The 23155-nt window shown below is 34.9% G+C and overlaps 3 protein-coding genes across 7 annotated transcripts; all 3 read right to left on the minus strand.

Annotated features, from left to right (window-relative positions):
• Window positions 1-3704: 3704 nt before the first annotated feature.
• LOC131018264 (2-oxoglutarate-dependent dioxygenase DAO-like) lies at window positions 3705-6705 on the minus strand. Its single transcript, XM_057946987.1, has 3 exons — window positions 6519-6705; window positions 5138-5454; window positions 3705-3947 (listed from the first exon to the last, which is right to left on the minus strand). The coding sequence occupies exons 1-3, from the start codon at window positions 6703-6705 to the stop codon at window positions 3705-3707; spliced, it is 747 nt and encodes a 248-aa protein (XP_057802970.1).
• An 859-nt stretch (window positions 6706-7564) lies between these two features.
• LOC131017402 (disease resistance RPP8-like protein 3) lies at window positions 7565-11457 on the minus strand. 5 transcript variants are annotated; one of them, XM_057946143.1, is made up of 4 exons: window positions 11311-11457; window positions 10720-10824; window positions 9731-10528; window positions 7565-9502 (listed from the first exon to the last, which is right to left on the minus strand). In XM_057946143.1, the coding sequence occupies exons 3-4, from the start codon at window positions 10473-10475 to the stop codon at window positions 7776-7778; spliced, it is 2472 nt and encodes an 823-aa protein (XP_057802126.1). In that variant the 5' UTR covers window positions 10476-10528; window positions 10720-10824; window positions 11311-11457; the 3' UTR covers window positions 7565-7775. The 5 variants fall into 5 exon arrangements, with proteins under 5 accessions (XP_057802126.1, XP_057802128.1, XP_057802127.1 ...); XM_057946145.1 differs by having other exon boundaries at window positions 9731-10553; XM_057946144.1 differs by having other exon boundaries at window positions 10720-10865; window positions 11311-11446.
• A 4361-nt stretch (window positions 11458-15818) lies between these two features.
• On the minus strand, window positions 15819-16427 carry LOC131018265 (probable disease resistance protein RF9). Its single transcript, XM_057946988.1, has one exon. It carries the CDS (start codon window positions 16425-16427, stop codon window positions 15819-15821), a length of 609 nt encoding a protein of 202 aa, XP_057802971.1.
• Window positions 16428-23155: the final 6728 nt, after the last annotated feature.

Here is a 23155-nt window from a genome sequence, read left to right on the forward strand (position 1 = left end):
TATATATATATATATATATATATATATATATATATATAGGGGGTGGTTATTCAATAAACCACCCTTATTTTAAGAATTACGAACCAACAAAAATGCATGAATTTTATGTATAACACGCATGAATAACTGTATAAAGGCATGAATTGCGAAAAATATTTTTTTGCTACCTTTGGGATTCGAACTCAGGACCATGAATTTATCCAACAAGGTGATGAATCAACCGTAGATCTTGATGATCTAAGGGCTGAAAATGGTTCCTAATTTATATTTTAAGAAGCGTTCTTATTTTAGCCTTCCCCTATATATATATATATATATATATATATATATATATATATATATATAGGGAGTGGTTCAATTGAGAAGCTCAAATGTGTTGAGAAGTTAAGAAGCAATCTAATAGATGAATATGTCAGTACATTTTGATGAACATGGCAATTAGACCCCATATCAATAAATTCTTTGAACATACCAAATATAACTGACGAACATACGAATCTATTTAATTGGTTAAAAAATACGCCACCGCCAAGGATCGAACCCCAGATCAAACCCGCGTTCATAAAAACTAATTGACATGTTCATCTATTGGATTGCTTCTCAACTTCTCAACATATTTGGGCTTCTCAATAAAACCTAACCCTATATATATATATATATATATATATATATATATATATATATATATAGCGTGTCAATCTTCAAAGGCCTCCTGCAAATCACTTCAGACAAGTAGAAGTGACGAAAGCTACACAATTCACATATAATATGTGGGACCTCCACCATAAAGTTTTGAGCTATGTCGAGAACCTCAAGCTTTTCCAAGCACCCCAATGAGTCTAGGAGCTCATGCATGTAATTGTTTCTCAATCCCAAGTATCGTAATTCATCAATGTGCCAATACTTTCCGGTAAAATCTTCAACCCAAAATCTTCCAAGTCAAGTATCTTAAGTAGTTCAAAGCTCTTCCAATAAGATGGATAAAATGTCCAAGTAGCCACCTCCATGGAAGAAGAGAGAAACAAGATGTTTATCTTGATCTGTAGAGTAATTGAACTTGTCTCTGCTACAAATGATAACACGATGACGAGGACTCTGGGAGGGTCGATTATTTCCATTGTTCCTTAGGATCTCAAAATCTAGTTTCTCCTCAGCTTTTTGGATTGCTAGCATGTGTAGCACAACATTCATGCAATACTTCGTGCTATTGTTCTTGACTTCAATAACAGATTCATTAATCAAACCATCTAAATATGGTTGACAATCTGAATCCCATACTGTTCCTCCTAAAACCCAAATATGTGTCAACTTTTCTTTCCTCAAAGTTGTATTTTCCTTAAAGAAGGCCATACACAAGAAACATGAGTCCAATTTAGGATCCAATTTATGATAAAAATGGTTCCAATAACTTCAATGTTCAACCAAAATCAACCGATTCAAGAAGTTGTTCCCATTTACTCCCTCCTGAGACTTTCCTTTCTGCTAACTGCTTTCCCACCTCTTTTATAGCTAATGGCAGACCACCACATTTTCTCAACATTTGCTTTCCCATGTGCTCCCAGTCCATTGGGAATTTGTGCTCACCCGTCAATTTATTGTCATGGTTCGTAAGTTCATAATAATGTTCGTTGGTTCCCAGAATTGGAAAATGAGGAATTTATAAGATTTCCTAAACTTGAAGAATTCGGATTAATCTGATTCATTGATTTTGGTGAGATCAGTGGATCTGATTTGGTCTCTATTCTCTATATAGGGAAGTGGTCTCCATTGAACTCTTCTCTCTCTCTATATATATATATAGGGACTCTTCTCTCTCTCTCTCTATATATATAGGGTCAGCTTCAATGGAGACCACTTTCCTATATAGAGAATGAAGACCAAATCAGAGACATTGATCTCACCAAAATCAATGAATCAGATTCATTTGAATTCTTCAAGTTTAGGAAATTTCGTAAATTCCTCATTTTCCAATTCTGGGAACCAACGAACATTATTATGAAGTTACGAACATAAGTATGTTTATTTGTATGTTCATTTATTTTTATACGAACATATCAACGAACATTAGTATGTTCATTTATTTTTTATACGAACACATCGACGAACATTAGTATGTTCGTAAGTTCATAATAATGTTCGTTGGTTCCCAGAATTGGAAAATGAGGAATTTACAGGATTTCTTAAACTTAAAGAATTCGGATTAATCTGATTCATTGATTTTGGTGAGATCAATGATTCTGATTTGGTCTCTATTCTCTATATAGGAAGTGGTCTCCATTGAAGCTGACCCTATATATATATATATATAGATAGAGAGAGAGAGAGAGAGAGAGAGAAGGGTTCAATAGAGTAGTTAAATATTGTGGAGAATAGAGAATTCGTAAAATAAAAACGAACATATCTATAATTTTAATGAACAAATTAATGTACCACATGAACAACAATTTGCCAAGGGTTCGAATCCTGCTGGTGGCGAGTTTTTCTCTATTTTTACTAAATACGACTGTTCATTACTTATGTTGATCTGTTCGTAAAATGAATAGATTTGTTCATAATGAATAAAAAGATAATTCTCTATTGAACTCAACCCTATATATATATATATAGGGAGAGGTTTAAGAAAGAACTATAAATAAAAAAAGAACGGAGAACCATTTTCAGCCATTCGATCATCAAGATCTATGGTGGATGCATCATCTTGTTGGATGAATATAGAACCTGGGTTCGAATCCTGAATGGAGCATTTTTTTAAAAAAAAAATTAGTGCATTAATTTTAACAGCGAATGCATTAATTTTTACAGTGAATGCATTAGATTTGATGGTTCTCCCGTTCTCACAAATAATGTAGTTCTCTCTTGAACCATACCCTATATATATATATATATATATAGGGTAGGGTTAATATAAAAACCCCTCTTAAGATGAAAACTAGGAACCAATTTAAAGTCATTGATTTAAATAAAATAGAGGGCTGAGATTAAACTACATATGCACAATTTCGATTGCATAGATGCACAGTTTCAATAGCATAGATGCACAATTTCGATTTGCTTGAGTATTTTGCATTGTTGGTTTCAATTGCATAAATTGCATATTTTTTAATTGCACAGTAAAATATAATAGATGCACAGTTTCTTTTGTTGACTAAATCTTAACCATTAGATCTAATACTTAAAAGGTCAAGATTAGGTTCCTAGTTCTCATTTTAACAGAGGTTTTTATTAGAACCTCTTCCTATATATATATATATATATATATATATATATATATATATATATATAGGGGCGCGCTCCAGTGAGACCCCCTATTTTTCGTGTAACATGAGTACAATGAATAAGACATATAATACTAATGAACAAAACGTATATCTAATGAACAAGATGTATATACTGATGAAAAATAAAAATAAAAAAATTCGTAATGAATAAGACATATATATTGATGAACAGAGCCGTATATACTGATGAACAATGCAGTATATACTGATAAATAACAAAATTTAAAATATTCTGCTCCCTCCAGGATTCGAACCCTGCGAAAAAAAATCACCCTCCGGATACAATATCAGCCATAGGATTGATAAAATAAACGCGCCAGATCGTGCCCTAGATCTCACTAAAATTAGGGGGTCTCATTGGAGCGGCCCCCTATATATATATATATATATATATATATATATATATATATATATATATTATAATTTTCACGAACTCTTGGAGAGAAAAAGCTGAAGAACTTCTCCATTACCCAAACGTGTTGATTCTCTGTACTCTTCGAAGTCGAATGGGGCATAGCGGCATGGGTGGTCGGAATCCACCATCTCCGGTGGCGTTTCCAGTTTCCCATCTCTCGGAGCCAATCCAAAATAACCTATGGATCTACGAACTGTCGGCACACGACACTGCACTCGATGTTTTGGTATGTAAAACCTTCCGTTGCTCCAAACCTTAGACATATCAAATTATAAACGTAAGGGGGCGTTCATGATTAGTCTAAACAGATGAAAAGGTTATATGTTAATTCATTGTTTATTAATATGGATTGAAGTTTTGGAATGTACCAATATTTTTATAATTTTATAATTGGTGCTAACTTTGCATGATTCATATCTCATTGAAAGGATTGAATTCAGAATAATAAAAATAAAAATATTCCATTAAAAACATGCTAGCTCCTTAAATGTCAATTCAAAACTAAGGAACTAATTAAAGAACAATATAGATAAAGACAAATGAAGTGAAATCTTATATATGTCAAATATTTCCATCATTTTAAGATTCAAATCTATCTCAAAACAAAAGTTTTATGATTCAAATCCAATTACAGATACTCCCTCCGTTCCACAAAGTTTGAGCAGTATTTCTTGTCGGATTGTCTCGTGAAGCTTGAGCACTTTTCTTAAAATCCGTGCAAAAAATAATTGTTCAAGTTTCGTGGGATAGAAGCTGTATATTAAAACTGAGTCTATCATCTCTTAAAAATTGAAAGGGTTGTCAAAACTTATATACTCCATCTGTCTACAAAAAAATAATCTATTTTTGTCATTTTGGAACCTCCACAAAAATTAGTCTATTTCTATTTATGAAAATTTTCTATCACATGCTGCCCTTTTCTCTATTACAATACTATTAATTATCATTATTAACATTATTTTTTAAGTGAGATCCTTCCTCTACTCACAATACACTATATAAGCCAAGATTATTAAATAATCTTGGCTTATATGGGCGTTTGGTAGCCCATATTATTTAACAAGTCGGGCCGTGATAGTTAAATGGCTCGGTCTTATTCTACTATTTCACCTTAATAAGTAATACATCCTCCACCCTCATATTATTCATCCAGACTTGAAAGATAACTAATCTCATATTTTCTATATTATTTATCTTAGTTTTATTAATCACACCATTTCTAAGCATGGCTACCAAACACATTAAAACCCGTTTAGTCCCATTTCACTATTTCAGGATTATTTTTGTGGACGAAGTGAGTACTAAAAACATGATAATTTATCAAATTGATGTGGAACACACATAGCTTCAGCAAGATACGGATTTAGAGCTGAATATAACTATCAAGTGATTTATTTTAACTCGTGAAACGATATGACAAAAAGTATAAAAAAAAGGGAATTACCTCAGCAGCATCTCCGAGATTAATAACTAGAGATCCTGGGATGTGATCGAGCGGAATAAATTCTCCGGTAATCTTGTCCATGACCTCAAGGCCATTGACGGCATCATCATCCTGCAATAAGGTGATAAACCCAGGATCTGTATGAATATTCCCGCTTGTCAATCCCACAGTTTCAGGCCCATGACTGTATTTGTTGATTTTTAACAAGCATGCGTAGTTTTTGAATAAATCCCCTTCCATACCCAACCCCTCCATCAGCTTTCTCCCCAGAAACTGTGTCAGCTCGTGAAGTCTCAACGTGTACTTTTCCAACACCTCTATGGAATATGTGGAAAAGAGAGAATCTTGTGTCAGATAGTTTCATAATTTTATTTCATTCTTTTTATAAATTAATAAAAAATTAAATAACGAAATATAAAGATCGCGCTATAGTGGACTGCAAACCAAGACCTTTGAGTTAGACATTAACCACTCTACCGCTAGACTCCTCTCACGAATCAATATTTGTAAAACGTGTGAATTCAATGGTATATTTGTAATTTTATTATTGTCTAAGAGTTAAAAAAAGAAATTTGCCACTATCTCATGGAGGTTTACAAAAGGGGTAATTGCCAAAAAAATACCCAAAGTTTGCCAATTTTCTGGTTTATATCATGACCTTTATTTTTGCCAGAAAATACATGAATTTAATATTGATTGTAAATAATCTCCTAGCGGGCAATTTTGCCCAAATCTAATTTGAATAATCAACTAATTAGGGGGTTAACCAAAGCTGCAGACCAATAATAGGGCGGAATATGTCAATTTTGTCCAAATCCAGTTTGAATAGTCCCACGACTTGCTATTTCTCACTACGACATCAAATTGGATTTGGGCGAAATTGCATGTCATGGGACGATTTAGAATCAATCTTAAATTCATGTATTTTCTGACAAAAAATAAAGGTCATGATATAAATCAGAAAATTGACAAAGTTTAGGTGTTTTCCGGTAATAACCCCTTTACAAAAATAGGTCAATTTTTTTTCGAGCTTTCAGAATTGAACAATTTTATTTTAAAATTTGATATATTTGGGCCACATTTGGGCACATCATAAGTGCAAAAATAGCCCGATTGAACTTAAATGTGGCCCGCGGATGCTAATTTTTAAGATTAAATTACTCAATTTTACAAACTTGAAAAAAAATGGCGTATGTTCGCATGAAAGCTCTGAATTATAAATATACCACCGAATATGAATATAGAAATGAGAGATGATCTGACTTGTGATTGGGAGAGGCGTCGATCTGAGAGCAGAAACGGTCGATTGTTCCGGGCAAAGCGACGTCGTATAGATTGAGGCCCTCGTAAAGGGGCTAACCCGATGTGGGCTTGGTGTAACCTCTGGGAGGGTAAAGAGGGTCGGTAGTCCTCATCTTCATCTCCATGGGGAGATCCGCCGTGAGAGCACGCGCCACCTCCATCATCTCCGCCATCAGCTCCGGTGCGACGCCGTGGTTGACCAACCTGAAGCATCCCCATTCTTTGAAGGCCTTCACTATTTTCCCAGCTACATTGGCATCTTCCATGTCGATCAATAACCGACGACTTCTTCGCCATGAAATTGCTTTTCCTTTTCTTTTCTTTTTTTCTCTTGAGATTTGTGTGTTGGTCTCTTTGACTTTGAGAATGAAGAAAGACAATGCAACTACTTATATACCTTTTTTTTATAGCCCCTCGTTTTAGTATTATATGCATGCACACCTCTCGATGAACTGCTATTATGCACGTCGATTAATTGGAATTAGTTACCCACTATATCCTTAACTAATACTCCCTCCGTCCCAACGAAAGCGGTACGTATTCCTTTTTGAGCCCGTCCCAACCAAAATGGTGCATTTCTTTTTTTGGGACCGCTTTCGTTGGGACGGAGGGAGTAATATTATACTCCCTTCATCCACGATATCGTTTTCACTTTGTGGACGACACGAGTTTTAAGAAGTGGTGGATAGTAGTTGATAGCTAGTAGTGAATATTGTTGTAAGTGGAATTTGGGTCTTACTATTATTGTGAATGAAGTTTGTGAACCCTACTATAAGTGTTATCGTGGCCAAATGCTAATACTCTGGTGAGTGCTACAGTAGAAAATTGCTGCCATTAAAAAATGTCAACACTCACGACGAACTCCATAGTGAATGCTACTGTGGAAAAATGCCAACACTCATGTGCTATTGTGCCAAAATTCTACCGAAGTAAAATGCTAATACTTACAATGAAATTCATGATGAGTGTTCTAGTGAAAAATTGCTATACACGGTGAGTGTTAGAAAATTGTTAATGTCAAAAAGTATTAACACTTGCAATGAAGTTAGTCACATGTTAAGTGATATCGTATAAAATTCCTATCGTGGAAAAATACTATAGCAATGATAAGCATGAAATCCAACATCAAGGGAGAAACAGAGGATACTATAGCAATCTAAATATAAAGTGATAAAGTCGCACCCAACCAAGATATGAAGAAACCACAATTGTCGCAACTAAATGTCATCTACATACACACAACCACCAAGAGAGAAAATGTAGCTAGAAACTATATATCCAAATCAACGCCAACTAGCAAAATGTACATAACAGTAATGCATACAACTGCTGTAGCTCATGGATTGATATTCACGATCCCTATTTTGGAGATGAAGGCTGAATTCCTAATCTTTTTTGCAATGCTTTTGGTTGTCACCATCTTTAACTCCTTAATATATATAATCGACTCAATCACTTTCGAGAGGGCATCCACATGTGGACAATCATGGATTTGTAATTTATTGAGCAAACGAATTTTACCTTTTCCACGTACATTTCTCAGATTCCACAACTCTTCGATGCACAAGACTTTGAGCGTGGGAAAGCCATTGTGCAAGATCACCATTTGTTGACCAGTGTATGCATTCCGCAATTTGAGGTAATATAGCATCTGTAACTTCCCTAGTTGTGGCATGGGGTCTTCATCAAGACAACTATTAACCAACGTCAGTGATTGAATATATGGAGGGAGATAATTTGGTAAGCTGGCGAGGAGTCCATCCAATTTGAGTGTATTCAGATATCGTAGAATACCGAGGTCATCCAAACAAGGCATGCTTCTGAAACGATACCCTCTTAAGATTAAATGGTCAAGTTTCTTCAACTTAGCTAATGATGCAAAGAGCTTGCTTACGTCTGAGTATTCATCAATTTCTTCAATGCCCAGTTTGTAGAGACGGGTCATTTTATCCAAGCCGGAGGCCTCATACATCCAATTATCAAATGAGATGTAGGATAAGGTCTCCAGATTCTCCAGCGTGTCAATCTTCAGAGGCTCTCGGCAAATCACATCAGACATGTAGAGGTGACGAAGGCTACCCATTTTCCATATAATGTCAGGCAGCTCCACCATAAAGTTGAGAGCTATATCAAGAACCCCAAGCTCTTTCAACTTCCCCAATGAGCGTGGGAGCTTTTGTATGTAATTATTTCTCAATCCCAAGTATCTTAATCCCATCATTGTGTCAATACTACTTTCTGGTAAATTCTTCAGCCCAAAATCTTCCCAATCAAGTATCTTAAGTAGTTCAAAGCTCTCCCAATTAGCATCGAAGTAGCCACCTCCATGGAAGAAGAGAGAAACAAGATGTTTATCTTGATCTGTGGAGTAATTGAACCTGTCTCTGCTACAAATGATAACACGATGCTGACGAGGACTCTGAGAGGGTAGATTATTTCTATTGTTCCTTAGAATCTCAAAACCAAGTTTCTCCTCTGCCTTTTGGATGGATAGCATGTGTAGAACAACATTCATGTGATACTCCGTGCTCTTGTCCTTGACATCAATAAAAGAGTCATTGATTAAACCATTTAAATATGGTTTACATTCATCTTCCAAATCCACTAGTCCTCCTGCAACCCAAATCTGTGTTAACTTTTCTTTCCTCAAAGTTGTATTTTCCTTAAAGAAGGCCATACACAAGAAACATGACTCCAGTTTGGGATCCAATTTATGATAAAATGGTTCCAATAACTTCAATATTGGACCAAAATCAACTGATTCAAGAAGTTGTTCCCATTCACTCCCCCTGGAGACTTTCTTTTCCGCTAACTGTTTTCCCACCTCTTTTATGGCTAATGGCAGACCGTCACATTTTCTCAACATTTGTTTTCCTTCTTGCACCAAGGACATTGGGAATTTGTGCTCACCCGTCAATTTATTGCCATGGTTTATTGTTTTCAGAAACAATTGCCAGCTCTTATTAGAATCCAAAGGTTTCATATGATGAACATCTTGATCGTCTACATGTATGTTGATCTGCCTCGTGTGACTTGTGAGTAGCAATATACTTCCATCGATTGCTTACATAAGAACAATACAAAAATGAACAGTCAGAAGGTTACATGATTCAGTACTAGTCATGTATTTTTTTCCAAAAAAAATCATTGGACACTAATAAAGTTTGGAATTTATTTTAAGACTTCAAAATTTAATTATGAAAACTTCAAATTTAGAACCTGCGCTAAGTTAAAATCTAAGTTAAAGCTGCACGACTAGATTATAAGCAGACGAAAGGTGAGGATACATACATCCTGGAAGAGCTTTCAAGAAAGACCTCACGTGCATTTGTTTGGGCACGTTGTCGAGAACTATAAAATGTCGCTTTCCTTGCAGGTGTTGGCGAATCATATCTCGGAGGCTTCGGTTGTCCATATTCTCCAATAAGGAAGATGTATGGAGATTCTCAGGAACTACCTGTTGTATTAGTTTGATAAGCAGCTCTTTAAGAGTTGAGTTAGTAGAAACGCATACCCAAGCACGGTGCTTGAATCGCTCAATGACGGTTGCATGGTTGTATATCTCTCTGGCAAGAGTTGTCTTTCCAGTACCACACATTCCTTTGATAAGAACAGTCTCCAAGTCTCCTTTAACACCAATAATCTTTGTGCGAAGCAGCATTTGCACATCTTCCTCCAACCCCACCACATATTTGTCATCAACATTTTCTGATGATCTCATATTGGACTCCGCCTCCATCCCATCATCTCCCAGTTTCAACATGCGCTTTTTGATCTCTCCGATCCAACCATGGATGGAATCATAGTACTTTTGATGGGTTTCCCGTTTTCTGTAAAGGTCGAGGGCATCCTCAGCCATGTCGACAAGGTCACATACCAAAAAATTTAGGCTTCTCCCCTCTTCCATTTTCTTATCCCTCACAATATCCACAATCTCTCTCATCTCTTCAATTACACTTCCAATTTCATTTGTTTCGTCATTTCGATAATTAATGTCCAGCTTCTCTATCACCGATAAGAGGAGGGCCTCCGCCATGTCTTTGCTTCCTTTTAGCTTTCTTGCTTAATTGGACCAAACTACATCCGTAGCTAGAAAACAACAATGAGGGGATGCCTAAGTACAGAATCCAACAAATCTATGAATTATTACTATAGAAAAATATGATTTTGGACTGAATAGAATTTACTTAATCGAAAGATTTCAAATATCTGACTCTATATAAGAACATCATAATCATGTGAATTTACAAATGATTCGAATCTAAGGAGAAGGAAATTACCTTTTTGTGATTCTTCTTCTTATCTTTCCTATTCAATCCTCCATTTTTCTCAACTTAATTTGCCGGCGTGTGTTATTGGAACGGTAGATCGAGTGTGATATATATCTTTCAAGCCCAAAACAAAGTTGGAATTAAGGGATTTTAAACTACAAAATAAAATCCATGAAGGGGAGACAAGCATATGTAAGCCAGTTGCTATTCCATACCTTGATATGATCGAACTCAATACCTTATATATATATATATATATATATATATATATATATATATATATATATATATATATATATCCTATTTTCTTAGTATTTGCTTTTTAAACTGCACAATTCAGCTCAAGTCTATTTCTTTGTCAAAAGAATTCATAGAAACAAAGGGTGTAGCTTGCAATTGTGCAATCGGCCTCGCTTCAGTAATCGCGCAATCAGACTGTCATAGACTCATAATCTTCTTCTAATCTAATGATACGTTCACTGATACAACTAATTTTGATTCCATTTTGACGATAGCAAATAAGCAAGCATTCTATCTTTGTATCGACAAGATAAAGAACACAGGTATTGGATTCAGTAAACCAGAGTTCGGATAACATACCTCGGCTGCCGGCGACGGACCAAGGGCAGAAGGAGGTGATGGCATCGAGCGAGCAGCGGTTGGGCAACGCGGCGGGTGGTGGTCTTTATTGTGATTAAATTTAGTGCTCTGAATAGTGACTTTCGTTTGAGTAGAATTAGGGATTTTGAATACTCCGTCCCATAAGTATGGCTTCCTACTTTTAATCACGATTATTAAGAAGAGTAATGCTAAACAGCCACATTGTAGCTACCCATAATTTACTTAAGTAGAAAATAATTTAATTTATTTAACTTATTTTTTAAAATAAAAATAAGACTTAATTATTTTATCATATTCTCTACATTATAGTTATTTTTTTGCAATTTTTTGGTAATTTTTTTATTTTTATTAAAAAATAAATAAAAAATAAAAAATGCAAAAAAAAATTTTAAAAATAAGTACAATGTAGAGAATATAATAAAATAACTAAATCCTATTTTTATTTAAAAAAATAAATTAAATAAATCAAGATTATCCTTATTATATTAGTGTGTGGGTAGCCACGATGTGGCTGCAAAGATTTATTGTATTAAGAAAGGATAAAAGTGATAGGGAGTCCAAAACTTTTTGTGAAAGAAATGCCTTTCTTTTTTTAAATAAGCCATTATTAATGGAGCGGAAAAAGTAACAACTATTAAAATAGGGAAGTAATATTTAAATATACAAATTTTTACATAATTTTTATTTTGCACATGACTAGGGATTTTGAATACTCCGTCCCATTAAGTATAACTTCCTACTTTTAATCACGATTATTAAGAAAGGATAAAAGTGATAGGAGTCCAAAACTTTTTGTGAAAGAAATGCCTTTCTTTTTTTAAATAAGCCATTATTAATGGAGCGGAAAAAGTAACAACTATTAAAATAGGGAAGTAGTATTTAAATATACAAATTTTTACATAATTTTAGTTTTGCACATGACTATAAATTCATTTAGATGAATTTTCATATTCCCTCTGTTCCACTAGAATATGTTCGTTTTTCATTTTGGAATGTCCCATTAAAATAAGTTCGTTTTTCATTTTAAGTGAAAAAAATGTACTTAAAATGTTTAGTTAGTGAGGACCATATAATTTTTACCCTAAAAAGAGAATAAACTTTCATTTTCGGGGGGGCTAGCTCTAGCCACAAGTCATTATTTCTAACATATGTAGACTATATTTTAATTTCCAAAACTACCCTTCGATCTTTTTTTTCTGTATAATTTGTTGATTGATAATGAAGTATGGTAAAACAACCTATGCTTTAGTAGGGGTGTAATCGAGTCGAGCCAAGCCGAATAGTGTCTTGTTCAAGCTTGGCTCGTTTAGCTAATCGAGCTGTTTGATTAATTATCGATCGAGCTTTAATCGAGTCGAATACAATGCCGAGCCTAATCGAGCTTTTTAAATTTAAATTTTTATTTAAAATTTTAGTTATTTTCCTAATACATAAGTTAATTTTCAAATATATAAGTTATTTTATTCACAAAAATATAATATATTTACTATTTTCTTGTAAATAAATGATGTTAATTAGATACTTAATTCAAATATTACTACATATAGTATAAAATATAGTAAGACATTTAATGAATAATCTTATGTTTTTAAGATAAATCACTTCACGAGCTTGTTCACGAGCTAACGAGCCGAGCATCGTCATGCTCAAGCTTGGCTTGTTTAGCTAAACGAGTTGTTCATTAAATTACCGAACGAGCTTTTATCGAGTCGAACGTCGAATAGCTCACGAGTAGCTTGGCTCGTTTACGGCCCTATGCTTTAGGGGCTAAATAGTACAGTTTCCTCAACTCAAAACTTATCACACCAGCTTAGTAAATAAATGGACTTTAATGTGAATATGGTTTTACTCCACCACCTTAGGAGTATTTATGATAAATAAATGGACTTTAATGTGAATATGGTTTTACTCCACCACCTTAGGAGTATTTATGATTGTCAAGCGTAGAACCGATCACCTATTCATCGTGGGCAAAGATAACATGTCAACTACTGATGTGTCAATTTTAATTAGAAAAGAGAATAAACATATTTTACTATAATTAGAATCAGTGTTGGGCATTTTTTCTTGCTGCTCGTTTTTATTATCAAGCGATAATGATGTTCCACCTAATACTATTTCCCACCTAATACTATTTCCCAATAGTAATCTATATTTTAGCTCTATGAAAATATGGACTATATATTTTAGCTTGAAGTAATGTATCATAATTTCAACTTAGCTAGCTGTCTCCGCGCGCGTAATCATTTTCTAAATGTATTTATCAAAAAGTAGTTAAATATTTAGTAGAGATGGAAGGGTTAACAACCCACCACTATTACAGCCGAATTAAGGGTTAACTTGGGGCGGCTCATTATTTTAACTATGCTATGGATATTTAAATAAAGGGAATTTAATTAATTCCTTGAGAAACGGAGGATGCAAGTGGCTGGTACAAGAAACTTAGCATAGAGTATCAACAATACATATAATAATCGGTTGAACAGTAACTTTATATTTTCTTAAACAAGTGTAATCGTGTAAATGACACTATTCAGTTATATAAATTACATTGCTTATAATTGATTTTATTCGGTTATATAAATGACACTGTAACATTTTAACATGTTATATAATGTCATTTTCGATCTTATAGTGTCTTTGAAATATTATAGTGTCAATTACAGGAAGTGTCATTTATATTTATGAATTGTGTTATTTACAATGTTATAATGTCATTTATACGCAATGACATTTATACGATTTGGGTCAGGATGCGGGTTCGGATCAGAATCTGAGTGCAAATTAATTAGATTGTACGGTACATCGGATTGTATCCAATACCACCTCACATGTCAATCGTAGATCAATGCATCCTTATCACAGGCATAATTTTTAATTCGTTTTGTTAGTTTCTAGATCCACATTATTATGCACTAATCCAATGGAGTGGAAAACTGAGCAATATATTAAAAAAAAATGCAACTCGTCATGTTTCTTAACGTAAGATGCAACTTGTTTATTAAACAATTCGCATTGCATTACCAATTAAAATTTTGTGGCGCTTACGTTACATATAACAACAAAATACAAGGTGTAATACGAAAGTAGTGTGTAAGCTAATCCAATATGGTGGTTAGATATAAAGTATTACGTGATAGGGATTTTTTATATAAATACATGTGACAACTCATTTTTATGTGCATATAAAGTATTACGTGATAGGAATTAAAATAAATTTATTTTCTTTTTATTCGGTGTGAATCATCTTAACATCTAAGTTCAAAATAATTTTAAATTTTGTAAGAAAAGAGTGGGGTATTACAAAAATCTACAAAACGATGTCATTTAAGATTCACAAAACCGATGTCGTCTTTACTAATCCACGTAAGCATCAATTTAACACTCTGGCGACTGAAAAAATTGGAGGGACGGAATTGCGAAAATTGAAAATGTGGTGATTTAATTCGCTACATTTCAAAAATCACGTTAAAATTGCAATTGAAAATAATTCGTGATTTTATTTGTCAAACCACTATTTGATTTTGCCTAACATGTATTTTTTCAATGCGTTTATATAACTTTTTAAATGTGTTTGTTTTTACCATGTATATACGAGTAAACTTTGCACAAATATCATCAAAGTCTACTATCTCTTATGCTCAAGTTCGAAAATAATTCGTGATTTTATTTGTACATATATACTTCAATCCGAACTTTATATTTTTTTACATTTATTGAGTTTATATATTAAATTTGTATAGAAAATTGATAACTTTAGGATTAATTCAAATAATAAATTTATATGTGGTAAATAGATAATATCTTATCTTATCGAAATTGATAGAATTGTGATGGGAGTGGAATTCTTGTATGTTCATGATTATGATAATCGCTAAAAGAAAGATAATAATAATAATAATAATAATAATAATAATAATAATAATAATAATAATAATAATAATAATAATAATAATAATAATAATAATAATAATATATTATTGTCCTTAAAATAAATTAAAAATAGGGACATATTAGGCAATTTAAATTTTGTAAAACAAGGGTATAAATTTTTATTAATTTTTTTATAAGTTGAGTCTGCTTACTTGTCAACCACGTAGGCATCGACCCGCAAAAATTAAATAACGTGTGTGATTTAGTCCGATCAGGCCCAATTTGTCCTATAAATGTCAAAAATTTTAAATAAATTATTGTATAATTGCAAAACGACCAAAGTTACTATCCTAAAAAAACTTTGCTCTCCACAAACTTTGAAGACTGACCTTAACAACAGAATGATCACCATGATATTCAAGAAACCAATAAATCCCAACATCGAGAGGATACTAAATGTCGCACCCAAGCAAGATATGAAGAAACAACAATTGTCGCAATTAAATGTCATTTACAAACACACAACCAACAAAGGGGGAAAAAAGGAAGAAACTATTCAAAATAAATCCAACAAACAAAACGTACACAACAATAATGCAGACAACTGCGCTAGCTCAAGGGTTGATATTCACCTTCCATATCTTGGAGATTAAATCTGAATTTCTGATCTTGGTTGCAATGCTTTTGGTTGTCACCATCTTTAACTCCTTGAGAAGAGCCATAGACCCAATCTCTTCAGGGAGGCTCTCCAGACTTGGACAATTCTTGATTTCTAGTTTCTCAAGCGAACTCATTCCACCTTTTTCAATTTGCACGTTTTTCAGATTCCACATCTCTTCGATGCACAGGACATTGAGATCAGGAAAGCCGTCATGCAAGATCACCATTTCTCGACCGGTAAATGCATTCCTCAATTTGAGGTGGGTTAGACAGCCTAGCTCCCCTAGTAATGGCATGGGGTCTTCATCAAGACTGCTGTTAACCAACGTCAATGATTCAATTTTGTAAGGGAAATTTGGTAAGCTGGCAAGGAGTCCATCCAACTTGAGAATATCGATTTGTAGATTATAAAGCCCATCCAAACAAGGCATTGTTCTGAAATGAAACCCTCTTAAGATCAGATGATCAATAAACCTCAAGTGAACCAATTCCATAAAGAGCTTGCTTACATCTGAGTTTCCATCCAATCCTTCTATCCCCAATTTCCTAAGATAAGACGGCATGTTTGACCTCTCTTGCACATATGCCAAATTATCAACCGAGACGTAGGTTAAGGTATACAGAAAATCAGATCAGAGATGAGATGGCGAAGGCTACGCAATTCCCATATAGTATCCGGCACCTCCACCATAAAGTTTTGAGCTATGTCAAGAACCTCAAGCTTTTTCAAGCACCCCAACGACTGTGCATGGCAGCTCTTTTATGTAATTACTAGAAATTTCACACCGCGTAGGACGTGGTGTTTCTAATTGCTCCGTGAATTATGGGATTAAATAACGATGCTTGTAAAACCATTTCCAAGTGCAGCCATATTATATTATGACTTGTAGGAGAATTTCTACAAGTCATTAACTCATACAAATTGCAACAATCCACAAGTATATTTTATATACAAACTACTTAAATATTTTTAAGACATTATGCATCATATATACACAGTGCATTCAACCAGAAGCTACATTGAAGCATATACAATGTACACACAAAAGACAACCTCAAAAGGTTAAAAAAAAAAGGTTATGGTGCAGATAGGCCCCTCAAGTGGAGGCCCTTAGAGCGTTTCAGTCCTCTTACTAACTGTGTGTGCAAATTGGCCCTCGAACTCAAAAAAATGGTGCAGATCGCCCCCTCTGACTTAACACCGTTATGGGCCGTTAGTCAGAGGGGGCGATCTGCACCGTTTTTTTGGAGTTCAGGGGCTAATCTGCACCTTTTCCCTTTTTGGAGTTCGGGGGCTAATCTGCACACCGTTCATTAAAAAAGGGGAAAAGGTGCAGATTGGCCCCCGAAGTAGTAGCCCCTATAGCGTATAACCCCTCTTACTCACTGTGTGTGCAACTAAACCCCTGAACTCCGAGAAAAGGGTCCAAATTCCCCCCTCTGACCTAACGCCGTTAAGTGTCCGTTAACGTTTGGGTTTAATTGCACCCTCTACTTCAGGGGTGGATCTGCACCTTTTTTTTTAATTTTTTTTTTTAATAATTTTAGCAACCCACCTCCGGCATCAACTTAACCGCCCCCCGTACTCATCAGCTCAAACTTACACTTTGTCAACTCGCACGTGCTCAATCTCTTGATCATCGACTACTTACCGCCGACATGCAGCAGCATCACCAACTCCAATTGTGGATCTGGATCGAAACCTGCTTGGTCCAAATCCATATCCGTATTTTTTTACTTAGGTCAGGATCTGGTCCAAATCCATTAGGTCCAAAAAAACGAGATTCATGTCCAGATCCATTAGATTCACAGGGTCTCGAGTCCTGACCCTGATCCATTCTTTTTTCTCTTTTAAAATAAATTTACAAATATTAAATTAACCAAAAATAAAATCAGAATTATTATCTAGAGTTTTAATAATTATTCAAAAATAAATAAATAAAATTTAAATATATATTATATAGATAAATATATACACAATTAATATCATAAGATAAGCCTAAAAGGTTAAGGTGTTGGAGGAGATGCTGTTGTGCGGGGCGGTGAAGAAGCTGGTGGCGTGACAAACATGGTTTTCGTACCTCAATTCCACATGATTTGTTGTCATTTTTCCTTCATGTTTTGTTTGCCAATGCGTGTTTGTACCATAATGTTGAGTTTTATGAAGATTTGATGTCTTGGTATAGTTTTGGAGTAATTTCAGGAAATATCAAGGATTAATTGGAGGATTTTGAAGATATGATATTGAAGTACGTCTCGAGAGGAATCCGTGAGCGCAAACGGCGACCAAATCCGAGTCCGGACGAGGGAGAACGGAGCAAAACGAGCAGACTGTGCAAAACACCCAGTACCCCGCGGTCACCACCCGCGGCCGCGGGGTAAGACCGCGGGTCAGCTGTTCCCGACTCAGGAGACACCCACGGTCACCACCCGCGGCCGCGGGGCGGGACCGCGGGTCCCCTGAGCATCCCCCACGTTTGAAGGCCGCGGACGCGGGCTGTGACCGCGGGAAAAGGGCGGGGCTTCCCCCAAGTGGGCCCCAGACGCGATTTTAGTCCCAAAACTCCATTTTTTCCTTCTTTTCTAACATCATTCACCACACACACCCATTTCATCTTCCCCAACTCTCCAATCTCAAACCCTAGCCTCCATTCTCTACCATTTTTTCTCTCTTCCACACACAAAAACAACACCAAAATCAAATAAAGAAGGGAAAGACTTGGAAAGGAGCTCATCAAGACTACATGATTGAAGATCAAGATTATAGGATTTGTCTATGAATCTCTATCTCTCTATATCTTTATTTATGTTTTCTTATGACTTGAGATTTGCTTTTATTATGAATATGCTTGGCTAAAATCTCTTATCCTAGGGACTAGATTTCGATGGATCGTAATGAACTTCAATATAAATCAATATAAATCTTGATATGGCCTACTTATCTAGGGCGATCTCCCCACTAGTTTTAGCCCCCTCCCGGACGACTAAAACAGTAGATTACGGGTCATAATTGCCGTCCCCGGTCAATTTCTAACCTATAACTCCCAAGAGCACAAAAGATCAACAAGCCCTCACCCACCTCTCAACCTCCCGGTTTATTGAGATGATATGTATCAAACTCCTAATCTATTGTAATTATCCTCTCCCGATTCAAATCACAAATTAGAAATGCACAAAAGGTGGCCAACCAATCATACAAGAGATAAATCTAGGACTTGAAAAGATAACAATAAGCACAATCAAGATATATATTGAACAAAGAAATCAATCCATTACAAATCCATCTAATCTAAGAGATTTTAGCCAAGCATATTCATAATAAAAGCAAATCTCAAGTCATAAGAAAACATAAATAAAGATATAGAGAGATAGAGATTCATAGACAAATCCTATAATCTTGATCTTCAATCATGTAGTCTTGATGAGCTCCTTTCCAAGTCTTTCCCTTCTTTATTTGATTTTGGTGTTGTTTTTGTGTGTGGAAGAGAGAAAAAATGGTAGAGAATGGAGGCTAGGGTTTGAGATTGGAGAGTTGGGGAAGATGAAATGGGTGTGTGTGGTGAATGATGTTAGAAAAGAAGGAAAAAATGGAGTTTTGGGACTAAAATCGCGTCTGGGGCCCACTTGGGGGAAGCCCCGCCCTTTTCCCGCGGTCACAGCCCGCGTCCGCGGCCTTCAAACGTGGGGGATGCTCAGGGGACCCGCGGTCCCGCCCCGCGGCCGCGGGTGGTGACCGTGGGTGTCTCCTGAGTCGGGAACAGCTGACCCGCGGTCTTACCCCGCGGCCGCGGGTGGTGACCGCGGGGTACTGGGTGTTTTGCACAGTCTGCTCGTTTTGCTCCGTTCTCCCTCGTCCGGACTCGGATTTGGTCGCCGTTTGCGCTCACGGATTCCTCTCGAGACGTACTTCAATATCATATCTTCAAAATCCTCCAATTAATCCTTGATATTTCCTGAAATTACTCCAAAACTATACCAAGACATCAAATCTTCATAAAACTCAACATTATGGTACAAACACGCATTGGCAAACAAAACATGAAGGAAAATGACAACAAATCATGTGGAATTGAGGTACGAAAACCATGTTTGTCATGGCGTTGCTGCATGTAAGCGGTGGTTAGTCGACAACCAAGAAATTGGGCGCATGCGAGCTGACAAGGTGCAAGTCAGAATCGATGAGTACGGGGGCGGTTAAGTTGATGCCGATCCACCCCTGAAGTAGAGGGTGCAATTAAACCCAAACGTTAACGGACACTTAACGACGTTAGGTCAGAGGGGGGAATTTGCACCCTTTTCTCGGAGTTCAGGGGTTTAGTTGCACACACAGTGAGTAAGAGGGGTTATACGCTATAGGGGCTACTACTTCGGGGGCTAATCTGCACCTTTTCCCTTAAAAAAAAAATCACATCTCATCTTCTCTGACCAACTTTTCCTGCGTCAATCGCCATCAGATGAGGAAAATCACGAAATCAAGTTTCCAAGCCCTAAATCGGGAATTCCAAATCGGCGTCATTGCTCCCGAAAATCACATAATCGAAATGGAAACTCGAATTCTCCCTCGAACGTCACCGCCCCCAATTGCAGAATCACCCCCAATGAATCGAACTTCGCCTCGCCGTAGGCAGTGATCGTGACCCCAATCGAGATCGAGATCATGTTGGCCATGGTCTCTGATTTGAAGGCGTCCTTCTTCAACAGCACGCCGATAGTGTAGATGGCGACGGGCATCGTCAGCCTTTATCACCGGATTTCGCCGGATTTGAGAGAAAGAGGCGACTCCTCATCAAGAAAAGCCAGGCGGCGGGTTCACCGAATATTGCGGCGGCGATTTCCGACGGAATGGGAGAATTAGGGCTCGTCCTTGACGCTAAGCGTGTGCAGTCGAGCGAGCTCCGAGGTTTAGGGCCCAAGAGAGAAAGAAAGGGGCGGCGCCCTCCGCCGGCCTCGCCGGAGCTTGAATCAGCGACAACGACGATCAAATTTTGAGCGAGAGAGATGAATTAATTAAAAAGTTAAAAGGTGCAAATTAGCCCCTGAACTCCGAAAAAACGGTGCAGATCGCCCCCTTGACTAACGGCCCATAACGGTGTTAAGTCAGAGGGGCCGATCTGCACCGTTTTTTTTAGTTCGGGGGCCAATTTGCACACACAATTAGTAAGGGGACTGAAACGCTCTAAGGGCCTCCACTTGAGGGGCCTATCTGCACCTTAACCCAAAAAAAATGTCACCGACACGGTGTAATAGAACCAAAAGTCATAGATAGAATTGTACAAGTACATACAAAAGTTACCTCAAAGTCTCATCGAATTATTGACTTTATGTGTTCAATATTCTTCGCTTGATTGTTACACCACCACTTGGTTTGAGTGTAGGTGTTTGTGGGACTATTTTGTGTGAAAAGTAATCTATTATATAATAGAATTATAATCTTCATCATTTATTAATTAATTAACTATTACATTCTATATAAAGATTCATTAATCATAATAAATATAATTTATAATAAATGTATATATATAATAATATTAACATTACATATAATCTAAATTAATAAATTTTATTATTTATTTTTTCTAGATAAAAATTAGATTTACATGTCTGATAAGAAAAAATTATAATCTATATACGATAAATTATTTTAATTGAATGTTAGTGATTAGATGTATATTTGTTATTAATTTTATATTTCTCAATAGCGTACATATTATATGTATATGTTGCAATATATTATATTGTATGAATATATATATATATATATATATATATATAATAAAATTGATATATATATATATATATAAATTTTATTTTATATATATATATAAATATTATATATATATAATATTTACATTCAAAGTTCAAATAAGATATATATATATATATATATATTTATATTCTTAATTTTCAATAAAATTAATTTTAAATTAAGTTTGAATTGAGACATGCACGTATATGTAAATTATAAACGGGTCCGGTCATTGATTTACATGTTTGCATAATAAGGCACAAATTCTATAAACTGATTACTTTAAAACAAAATCTTATTTTATGTCTATCAAAATAATTAAAATTTTATTTTTATTTTTTATAAAATAAATCCATACATTTTATTTTTATAGGGAAGAAAAATATATTTTTCATTTCTGCAAACTTTATTTGTTTCTGTTCGTCCATTACTACTACTATTACTACTACTATAATAATAATAATAATAATAATAATAATAATAATAATAATAATAATAATAATAATATATTTGATTTAATTTGAAAAAATAAATTGGTTTGATTAAGTAAATTATTTCTTCAATTTAATTTGATTATAAAATAATATATTTTGTATAAAATTTTAAAAATAAAATTTGGATTCAACATAGATTTTTTATGAAAATCTATCAATTAAATTACTAAATAAATTAATACAATTTGAATCTCGTGTCAACTTTCTTAAGCTACACACGAGATGATTTTCAAAACTTAGTTATGGTCTTTCAAACTTCAAACGAGATAAAGTTCACGAGTCAATTTTATTCTTTCAATTTTTCAAACGGAATGATGCTCGAAACTCAAGATTTGAAGATAATTAATGTCCACGAGTCCATTTTATTCTTTCAAATTTCAAACGAAATGATGCTCGAAACTCTATTATGATATTTCAAGCTCCACATGAAATAATGCACAAAAAAATGTCAAGATTTTTCAAGCTGCATACAAGATGATGTTTAGAAGTTAGTTATGATCTTACAAGCTAAAGATGATAATGATCTTTAAAGCTACACACAAGATAATTCTTGTAACTTAATTGTGGTCATTCAAAGTTTAAATGAGATGATACTTACAAGTTAAATTTGTTTTTTTAAACTCCAAACGAGATGATTATTGGAACCCAATTATAATATTTAGAACTAATAATGCATAAAAGTTTGTCAAGATTTTTTCAAGTTCCATACAAAATGATGTTTACAAGTTAGTTATGATGTTAGAAGCTCCAAATCATACAATCTCACAAGTCAACTTTCATTTTTAAAGCTTCAGATAGTGATGTTAAAAAAACTTGACGCATAAAAGTTCATTTTTTGTATTTTAAGGTCTAGACGAGATGATACTTATAAGTCTGATGTTCAAACATTAGTTGCCGTCTTCCGAAATTTAGATTATGATATGATCCTATAAGGTTCAGACGAGATGATGCTCAGATGAAATAAAATTTTCAATATCGATACATTTTTCAAAATATTATTAAATAAAAATCTACATAAAAAGAATATTTATTATGCTAACAAAATGTTAAC

The sequence above is a fragment of the Salvia miltiorrhiza genome, chromosome 3 (assembly GCF_028751815.1).
Source record: "Salvia miltiorrhiza cultivar Shanhuang (shh) chromosome 3, IMPLAD_Smil_shh, whole genome shotgun sequence".
NCBI lineage: Eukaryota > Viridiplantae > Streptophyta > Magnoliopsida > Lamiales > Lamiaceae > Salvia > Salvia miltiorrhiza.